Below are 10,790 nucleotides of genomic sequence, written 5' to 3' on the forward strand. Positions count from 1 at the left end.
CACACACACACACACACACACACACACACACACACACACACACACACACACACACACACACAAACAAAATCAACAACACTCCCTCCAACCTGCACCCCCCCTCCCCCTCCTCCTCCTGCCCCCCCTGTCCTCTCTGTGTCATTGATTGATGTGGTGTTGACGTGTGAATCACTTGATAGCAGCGGTTCAGGACTCATTGTATGTGTGTGTGTGTATGTGTGTGTGTGTGTGCATGTGTGTGCGTGTGTGCATGTGTGCGTGTGTGTTTGGTAAGTTTTACCATATAATATGGTGTTCAGAGCTTCTGATTTAAACTAAAATCAAAATAATTGATCGACAATAAGGAAAAAAAATCATCTCTTTCTTAGTTCTTGCAACATGTTCAGGTTAAAAGACGTCGTCGCCTTCAGCTCTGGAAACTGCAATGAGCTTTTTTTTTCACAATTTTATAGACAAACTGATTAATCAGGGGGGAAAAAAGTAGTCAGCAGATGAAATAAACTTTTTTGCGGTTGTTTGGCTTTTACCCCTGTGGTTTCCTTTTAAAGACACAGAGCCAGACGTGCGTCCACAGGATGAACAGGATTAATCCGTCTCGGTGTTTGTCGGTCGTCTTCGTCCTTTTTCTTTAAAAAAAAAACAAAAAAACATGAAAACTTGAAGTGCCTTCGTTGTTCATTCCTGCTTTGTTTGAACTTCTTTTTTTTCCTTTTTTTTAAATGTCTTCGGCCCGTGCACATTGTCAAAGTCTAACCGAGCGATTTACAGTAAGTGTGAATGGGATGTAGGATAATTATGATTATGATTATTGTTTATTATTACCATGGTACAGTCATGTCAGTGATACCACAGCTTTCATATCCGCCTGTATGTGTGTCCCCGTGGGACTCGACAGGAATCGCTACTGTCTGAAATTCAGACCCCTCCTCAGCATGTTCTGTAACTTATTTTGATTGTATTATTGTATCGGTGAACCAAGTAAGTGAGCGATGCGATGCGCCTGATTTGAATGCTGCAGAATGTCGACATAAAAACCAACAAACATACAAAAAAAAAAAAAAGCTTGTCACCCGTTCACAACCTTTTCCTCTGAATGTCACTTTTACAAACTACTTTATTACTATAAAGTCAAACTAACGTTGCTGTGGCTTCCAGTCGGTCACATGATGTTTAAGCTGATGTCAGCAGGCCAGGCGATGAGTAATGTATCAGGAAATGGGGTTTCCTCATTGGGCGTCGGTTCAACGGTTCCTCTGGCTGAAATAAATGTGATTTGGTTCAGTCTTCAACCTGCTGTTTTTGTTTTTACTGTGTCAAGGCAACAGAGAACATTCACACATTTCACACACTGAGTAAATTTCCCCACCACGCAACAAAACACATGAAAAATATTTTCTTTATTACAATCTTTTCCACTCATGTCGTGTTAGTACAAAGGTGTTTTTAACTATATTATTATTATTATTATTGAACAGTGCAACATGGTGTTGAAATCATGTCAATGCATAGTTTCAAACTGTCAGAACTTTTGCTAATTCGTCGTGTTAAGGAGATGCCTCTCAATAACGTCCAGAGTCCTGCAGGAGCAGAGTATGAGAGGAAGATGATTCTAGTTTTCCAGATAAAATCAAAAATACAATAATTTGTGTGTTTTTTTTTTAACGTTAACATGGTTTTTAACTGGCACTACAGAAATATCCCTTTGATCCCAAAATAAACCTGAATAATGAGTTAGTTAATATTCAATCAATACAAAAATTACCGATAACCCAACAAACCTCCAAATGAATCACTCACCTATACATCATTTACATTTGTATAAGCAAAAAGAGTTTAAAAATAAAAAGATAAACTTCCAGTAGCACTGTATCATCATTATTATTATTATTACTAGTGTTTTCATGGTATATTTCAGTGGAAAAAAGAAAAAAAAAAGAAACGTACAAAGCTGCTTTAAATATTCACAAGTTTAACAGTAATTACAACAAAAATATTTAAGGCGACTTGAATTCTGTACAATCACAAATAATCATTAGCCCTTCAGGGAGAAGAACAGAGAAAGCAGAACGAGTCGAGTGTTAATGCTTCATCAGCTGGCAGCACTAAAGGCCCGAGGTGAGGCGTCGCGTGTATGTGTGTGTTTATTTTCGAGTTCTGTAGGATGAGATGAGTTAACAACGAATAATAAAACATATTAAAGAGACTGTGGAGGTGTTTGTGAGGGAAGCCCCGATAGACAAACCAGTCGTCGTTTCTCAGCATTAACACAGACCCACACCGTTAACCCTTTTCACGCAGCCCGTTGACAAACATACCAGTCCACATTGCAAAGTTCATTGGAAATTATCTGAGGTTTTGAAGGTTTTATCTTTTTTTTTTTTTTTTAGAGTTATCATCATCATTTTAAATCTTAATCTGTGTTTTCAAACTCAGTTCAGATTGACTCACATTCATTTAATAAATAAAAACAGAGATTAAGAAATGTTTCGAATGATACTTTCATCACTCTGGGCACATATCAAAAGAGATTTACCCCCGATTGTTGCATGTCTATGTGTTAAATAAACATGATTCAAACATATCTTTCAACGTAAAACAGATTTTGATATTTGCCCGAGCTGTAAAAGTACCCACTGAAAAAAGAAAACAATTTGGTTTTTAACTTGAATGAGTAAGAGCATCCTTTACTTTGTTTTCTGACATCATGCACTAATATTTAAATTAAAAAATGAATTCAAGGAAAACTCTGGTTCCACCTAATTTTCAATTTTATACATGTGTATCCGTGCTTTTCTTTTCTTTTCTTTTTTCGTGTATTTTCTTTTTTTTGGTTTAGTTTGTAGTGTCCAGTTGTTTTGTTTTGTGTTTTTGTTTCCATCTGGTATCAGAGGCAGTTTTTTTAATCAGAAGTGGTCACTTTGTCAAGGCTGCAGTGGCTCAGGGTCGAGGGTCTCTCCTCGTCGCGGTGGCCCTCGTCTGCTTTCAGGAGCGGGGAGAGGTCTTCGTCTCCCCCCGCCTCCTCCCGCCGGGCAAGCTGTCAGTCACGGTGGCCGTGGCCCGGCGGCGGCGTGATGCTGAACACCTGTATGCGCAGGTGGGAGGCGATCTGGAGGCACACACCTGTGCAGTAGCGTGTTAGATCCAGAAGAGAGAGGATCTGAGGGATAAGATTAGAAAAAATAATTAATGATAAACAATATGCAATATATCAATTAATGGGAAAACTTTTTAAATCCCATTATTTGGCTTGTTGGCTGTAAAACAGGAGTGTTTTTCCAAAATCATTACGTTTGTACAAGACACTACACTGATGTCAGCATGTCTATAGAACGAGACTCGAGAATTGTTAAAGGGATAGTTCAACATTTTGTCAAATTGGCCCATTGCCATAATCCCTATAGTCATAGCAGTAGGTTTGTTACCTTTATTTGTCGGTGCAAGCTACTTTTAGAACGGCGGAGCAGAGCCGCAAGCTGCTCAGAGCTACGCTACGGAGGCTCATGGGATTTCTTGGTTTCCCTCATCAAACTCATCAAATACACAATCCAACAACTCCAAAACGCTCTGGTTGACAAGTTGTGACCTGCACATTCACCACGCTATGAGATAATAACAGAACGTTACGAGACAGAGTTCAAAAGGTCAAAAGTGTCCAAAAAAGTTGCCATCAAAGCTAAAGCTGGCCACTTTGAAAAATCTAATATATAAAACATATTCTGCTTTGTTTAACACTTTTTTGTTAACTTCGTAATTCCATATAATATTACTTCATCGTTTTGATGTCTTCAGTTTGAATTTACAAAATAGAAAGTAATGAAAAAACGACTGGTGGTGTATATGTGCTGTACAGACCTCACAGAATACAAATGAAAGCACAGGCTTGGACAAAGCTTGGACTTTTACTTTCTTTTCTTGATATGATTCTTTTATGATCAGTTGGCTGCGAAGACACAGTCGTTAGGCTACCACATAACCGTCACGGTGAGGAAAGTGCTCTGAACTTTGAACCACAGGTGTGTACTGAACCTCTGATTAGATTATTAATAAGGACTGAACTCCACTGTCTTATGGGCAGGTTGATTTTCCTGTTAGTCGCCACCACGCTCACCTGTCCTGCAGGTTTTTCTTGCTCCAAACTCCACGCTTGATTCAAAATAAGCTTCTATAATAATACACAGGTCTGAACTGAACCACATGTCGTGTGTTTGAAAAAAGAATAGAGGGCATAATTAAATAAGTGCCAGTTTTTCTGGTCGGATGACTCTCTCTGCAACGTTTGCAACATTTCACAACAGCTTTTCAAAATACATTCGCCTCCGTTTGGCACATGTGTCATGAAGCAGTGATGTAGACTTTATATAGTAATACAGTGGAGAGCCTTTACTGTCATGGCAATTGTCAAAATTCATAGTAAATGAGCAGCATCTGCCGTTACAGTTTATGGCTTCTATGCAAATTCAGTGTATTTAGAGTAATCCTGTGTATATTTAAAGGTTTACCAAGTCGCAGGGTGTGTTTTAGTTTCCATTACAGTATATTGTGTTTGTCACTTTAAAACGAAACTGAACAGGGCAGTAACTCAAGATCCAAACTGATAATAATCCCAAGAGGAGTGGCTGATTATGTACCGCTGAGTGATACACAGTTCAAGAGTCTCTCCATAAGGTGGTTGAACATTGAACATCCTGAGCTTTGATTTGTTCAAGTCAATAATATCTGAGTTAAAATGGGCGACTGTGTTTTAATATAGAGGCTGGTCTGTGCATGTGGCCTTATGCAGCTTCACCAGCAAACTGAGCAAGTTGATATTATGCCCCTTTATTTATATGTTTAATATGTTGTTGTATTTTTGAATGCTCTTTAAAACAGAAGTAAATTAGTTTTCTACTATGAGGTTGTGTGATACTGACCATGGCGATCCAGAGGACTATGTGCTCGTCTATGAAGCTGTTGAAGTACTGGTTGAGGAAGAGGAGGCCGGGGCCGATGAAGGCTGTGTCCGGGAGGTGCAGCTCGCTCTTGGTCATGTGCGCTATCTGCAGAGGAGACACCAATTACATGCTCCTCATCACATGATGAAACACAGGCCAGATACAAACAAACAGAGAGAGAGAGTAAGAGGAATGGGCGATGGAAACGTATCAAACTTTACGTACCACCAGTTTGTTGGAGATCTTGGCGATGACCATGCCGAAGGTGAGCAGGTAGAGACAGGGGTGGTGCTCAAACAGGTGGCTGGACGACTTCTTGAAGATGATGAAGGCCAGGGTGAGGATGAGTCCGATGTGCAGACCGGGACTCAGCACGCTGGTGTCCTACACAACAGGATTGTCTGTTAGTCACGCATGTTACACGATGCAAACTCATATTTTATGATTTATTTTAGTCTAGTTTTTATTTTATTATATTTTTTTCCCTCTCTCTCTTTTTCCTGTACTTTCTTTTATTCTTTTTTCTTGATTTTAATTGTCCAATTTTGACTTTTTTGAGTTTTTATTTTAATTTTTTTTTTAATTTTATGTTTTTTCCCCTCTTACTATTAAAGGGATAGTTCAACATTTTGGCAAATTGGCCCATTGCCATAATCCCTATAGTTTTAGGAGTAGGTTCATTACCTTTAATTGTCGGTGCAAGCTATTTTTAGAACGGCAGAGCAGAGCGGCAAGCTGCTCAGAGCTACACTACAGAGGCTAATGGGATTTCTTGGTTTCCCTCACCAAACTCATCAAATTTACAATCCAACAACTCCAAAACGCTCTGGTGGACAAGTTGTGACCTGCACATTCACCACGCTATGAGATAATAACAGTGTCTGTGTTTTTGTTTTGTTTGGTCATTTTTGTTCGTATATGTGTATACTGTATATGACTGTGTACATAAAAAAGAAAAGGTCAATTGTATTTCTGTAATTGGAAGTATCGTATTGTATTTTTCCAATAGGAATATTTGGGGAAAAAAAAGAAAGAAAGAAATGCGCTATATAAATAAAGCTGCCTTGCCTTCCCTTACATGTCACATTTACATGTTTGTCCAGACTTGTGTGTGAAGAGTCGACTTACAGCCACTGTGGAGCCGTTTTTGCCGACGCCTCCGTTCAGGATGACGTAGAAGTAGTTGTAGCAGGAGTAGAGCGCCCCGCCGATGATGCCCAGGATGGGGAAGACGTAGAACTTCAGTCCGAGGATGGGCAGCTACGGAAACACACGAGGGTCAAATTAAGGTGAAGACACATAAGCACTGTGCTTCAATAGAAGGCTGCTTATATGAAAGCTGCAGGCATGCCGAGCGTGATGGGAGGGCAAAGCAAAAAAAATAAAATAAAAGAAATAAAACAAAAACAAATAAACAATGCGGGTGACATCATCAGCTTTTTGAGCCAGATCATGTCTAATAGATGACCTGTTGCCATGGCGTTAGCTACCCATATTTACCTTCTGACTTCTCTCATGTGATGTTAAGTCAAGCCTCCAAAGGCAGCACAGAGTAAAAGTAAAACACAAATTCTATTTAAGGACTAGAAAGGATGACTAGAAACTAGGAATTGATTCAGAGAGGATTAGTGTGGCGTAGAAACTAATGGAGAAGAGTCTCTCACTACAAGGTGAAATGAACATGTTCCTGTGTGTATGTGTGTGTGTGTGGTGTGCAGATGTGTACACATGACTGCACATAGTATTATCCACTCGGAGTTACCGTGATCTGCCAAAGGCCCACGCCTCCGAAGGCCGACATCAAGTACATGAGCATGATGGCGAACTGCACCTCTGTGACGTCCACGCTGCGCAGGAGGAATCAGAGCGAGAGCAGGATGAGCTTTTAGCTTTTTTGACGCGAGGGAGAGAAGAGAAGAGCTCGTTACGAGACTTACAGGCCGAAGCGCAGAGTCCCCGACACGTAGGTCTGCCAGTGGGCGCAGAAGAACATGAACATCCCGATGAACCCGCAGAAGAAGATCCAGTCCGGGTATCGGCCGATGCCACATGAAACGCACGTCCCAATGGCAACGAACACTGCAGGGAAACAAAAACAAAATTAGAAACGTTGAAAATATAGTAGAATACAGTTTAAGTTTTGATCTCTAGTGAGCTGTAAAGCACCTGTGGAGACGGCATCGCAGCCATGGTCAAAGAGTTCCCCGAGCGCCGAGCTGCTGTTGGTCCTCCGGGCCTGTTTCCCGTCGATGGCGTCCAGACTCTGGTAGATGAAGAGGCCGAGGGCGCTCAGGATGAAGGCCCAACCCGGAGCCTGAAGGACAAGGGAGGAGGGGGAGAGACTTTGTTATTAAGAACAAAAAAAGTTGCCAAGTTGAATCATCAACTGATCATTTAAAGGGATACTTCACCCAAAATCGATAATTCACCAAGATTCTACTCACCGTCATGCCAAGGAAGGCTTCGGAGAACTTTCGGAGTCATCAAAACGCTTTTGGAGTTCCAGGGGGGGTCCGGCTGGCAACAGGTTTTCATAGTATAATGGCGGAGGATAGAGTTCACTTTTGAGTCGTCCAAAACACACACTATGAAACATCCAGATACCTCCATACTGCTCGTCTGTACTGACCCAAGTGTCTTGAAGCCGCCACATGAAAAAGTTGTTCGGAAAAAATGTATGTGATCTCTGTTTTTAGCCTTGTTGTAGTAGTAGCTCCCAGTGGCTTCGCAAGATTTGCTGTGAGATGTTCTTCCGTGTTTACATCAAACATCCAGTGGTTTACAACGACCAACGAACATCTGGCAGCAAATCTCGTGCATGCGCACAAACATCAACGGAGCCACTGGGAGCTACTGCTACAACAAGGATAAAAACAGAGATCAAATTAACTTTTTTCCAAACAACTTTTTCATGTGGCGGCTTCAGGACACTTGGGTCAGTACAGAAGAGCATTATGGAGGTATCTAGATGTTTCATAGTGTGTGTTTTGGACGATTCAAAAGTGAACTCTATCCGCCGCCATTATATGAAAATCCGTTGCCAGCCGGACCCCCCCTGGAACTCCTAAAGCGTTTTGATGACTCCAAAAGTTCTCCAAACCCTTCCTTGGCATGACGGTGAGTAGATAATTGGTGAATTATAGATTTTGGGTGACGTATTCCTTTTTTAAGGGAATAATCTCATGTTCTAACGTAATGGTTGCTAGATAAGGACAGATGTTGACAAAGTTTTCCCTCCAGGACAAAATCGACAGCTGCAAAAAGTTATAGCAATCTGTTTAAAATGTTTAAAATCACAATCATACCATAATGAACATGATAATTTGCATTTTACCCCCTTACATTATCATATTATTATTCATTTATTTTTGTCTCTATTGAGATGTGGAGCTTGGTAGACACTGTCTGGAGAAGTAATGGGTGTTTACAAGCTAAAACTGTAAAATATAACTCTCAAAAATAGACTATGAAATGTGACACTGTGACAGTGTCTGTACAGGCCGTATTTACAGAGGAGCCTGCAGAGGTCATTATCTTTAACCACAAACTCATTACTTGCATCTTCTGAGTTGTTTTCCACCGGATATGAATCCACTGGTGTGTCAATTATCAGCACTCTGTGTGTTATTATCACATTGCATTTGAGTGTGTGAGCATATGTGTGTGTGTGTGTGTGTACTGTACAGTAAGCATGGAGGAGGAGGAGGGCTTCCAGCTGACAGCAGTGGGCTGGTTCTTCTAACTAGGGTGGAGGTTACCGACCATCTGGACACTGGAGCCGACTGCCAACCGATGCAGTGTGTTCATCACTGTGCTGCAACTATAGTGTGTGTGTGAGTAGTTAGTGAGTGAGCAATGCATGTGTGTAGGTTTGTGTGAGTGAGACAGACAAAGAAAAGTCTGTGTCTCCAACTGAGATCCCATGCTGTTGTCCCAAATATCCAGAGGACCCGGCCGCTTTCTGCTGGCTGGCGGGGACAGAGTCCACTTGTCTGGGGGGTTATCACAGAGGTCACTCAGGGGGAAACTCTGCTGTTCATATGAATTTCTCAGATATGTGTTTGTTTGCACACGTATGGGACTTTCATACCTTTACAGTGCAGGAATAAGAGTCCACACACATTTATACACAAGGCCCTGTTTTGTTCTGCTGCTGAACAGTGCAGTGGGACTTGAAATGCTTTTGCACTTGAGGAATTTGACAGTAACAGCATGGTGCATGGACTGTGGACCGGACAAAGGTGTAGGCTACATCTGATAATAAAAAAAAAAGCCACACACACGCACACACACACACAGACACACACCTTTGCATTTCCTGCTTAAGTCCACTGCTCCACATGAACCTGGAGACACAAGCTAAGTGGATCAGAGGTCAACTGTCAGCTCAGCCACGCTGCTCTGTCTATTTCTGTATTTTAGGTGAAAGTTGCTTGGACATCTGAGGCCTGACGTTGCAGCTGGAGCAGTTTCACAACGACTTACTCGTCTAAACAGCAGTTTTACACTTTTATTAGGATTTTTCCCCCCCTTATATCCTGATCCAACACTGAACTCTTTCTCTTTCCATTCCACCACGCTGTTTGTTAAATTCCCGAAGTGAAAACAAACAATATTTCCCTTCAGACTATTGTTTTGTTTTGACACCAACAGAAGCCGCGTCACATGATGAGCACCGGCCGAACCACAACACGTCAAAGCTGACAACTTTCCAAGTAAAAGGACCACATGACGAGACGCGTCCATCTCCAACACGGTCCGCAGTGTCACACCTAATCCGATTACAAGTCTAACAAATTAAAGCGTATCGGTTTGTATGTGTCATTTTCACGCAAAACACCTAAACATTTAAGATCTTTCCAACATCCTGAAGGTTTAGTCTACAATTCGGCTTTTATTGATTTACATAAAGCGAAACATATTTGGATAAAAACATCCACTTTCTGTGTAGGTTGCGTGTGCGCCAAAAATACACCACCGAGGGCGTTAGTGAGCAGCATTACCTCATCAATAAAGTAGAAGTTTTTCACAACAGTAGAATTTAAGTGGATTAAACCAACGCCGAATTAACAAGTAGTTTCTCATGATTCAGAAAATATATAACATCATAGCTTTTAGTGGATGTAAAGTTTGCATGTGGCGAGAAAATGTACATGTGCGCTGTTTCTCAATGGAGGTGCCTTACGCGCAAAGACGAGTCTCCAAGGTCGCTGCGTTGTACTCACCTCCTCTGTTGCCGTGGGACAATAATAAACAAGCACCACCGTGGTGAGGATGTTGACCAGCAGCCCCACTATGGTCAGCGTGTTGGGGGCGACCCACGTCGGGATCTGCTGGACCAGCCAGTTCCAGTAGATCTGGCACGGGGGCTCGAACAGGGACCGACCGGAGGCGCTGTATTTGTGCTCCTCCAGCCGCTTCAGCTGAGCCGGTGACAGCGGCTCCGGCCACAGGAAATGTGGCATAATAATGTGTCACTTCACTAGTCTAATTTACCGTAACAAACTTCCCCGAAACACCACCTGCGCTATCTTCTGTCGGCTCGCTCCCCGGAAAAACAGCAGCTCATTGGGCATTTATAGCTCGGTGACCGGCCGAGGCCATTTCCACAGCGGAACCATGAGATGTCGATAAGTTTGTGCGTTTCTCGTCGAGTAGTAACGTCTCGACAGGAAGTGAAGCCCCGGAAGGGAATAAGAAGAGCACCGGGAGGTTTAAACCTAAATAAACCCCAAAAGCCATAAAACAGGAGGAGTTCATAAACCGAGTTTATCCATCAACAACAACATCAAATTTCAGAAACACCGAGACCAACACTGAGGACAACTCTTGGAGAAAAGTAAGGCAGAAAAGATGTCT

The 10,790-nt window shown here is 41.9% G+C and overlaps 1 protein-coding gene across 1 annotated transcript; it reads right to left on the reverse strand.

The window, feature by feature from the left end:
• Window positions 1-2,816: 2,816 nt before the first annotated feature.
• On the reverse strand, window positions 2,817-10,603 carry chpt1 (choline phosphotransferase 1). The gene is made up of 8 exons (XM_085768801.1): window positions 10,157-10,603; window positions 7,098-7,245; window positions 6,869-7,010; window positions 6,694-6,778; window positions 6,060-6,191; window positions 5,157-5,315; window positions 4,911-5,036; window positions 2,817-3,157 (listed from the first exon to the last, which is right to left on the reverse strand). The coding sequence occupies exons 1-8, from the start codon at window positions 10,394-10,396 to the stop codon at window positions 3,038-3,040; spliced, it is 1,152 nt and encodes a 383-aa protein (XP_085624927.1). The 5' UTR covers window positions 10,397-10,603; the 3' UTR covers window positions 2,817-3,037.
• Window positions 10,604-10,790: the final 187 nt, after the last annotated feature.

This window comes from Trachurus japonicus, chromosome 23, assembly GCF_045865225.1.
Source record: "Trachurus japonicus isolate A0001 chromosome 23, Traja_1.0".
Lineage (NCBI taxonomy): Eukaryota > Metazoa > Chordata > Actinopteri > Carangiformes > Carangidae > Trachurus > Trachurus japonicus.

Bases quoted from the DNA above. Each gene is read 5' to 3' on its own strand.
- chpt1 (XM_085768801.1), bottom strand. From the start codon at position 10,396: ATGCCACATTTCCTGTGGCCGGAGCCGCTGTCACCGGCTCAGCTGAAG. The intron at 6,192-6,693 runs GTAACTCCGAGT...GTGTTTCCGTAG, and splicing joins TGGGCCTTTGGCAGATCACG to CTGCCCATCCTCGGACTGAA. The intron at 3,158-4,910 runs GTCAGTATCACA...CTTATCCCTCAG, and splicing joins TAGTCCTCTGGATCGCCATG to ATCCTCTCTCTTCTGGATCT.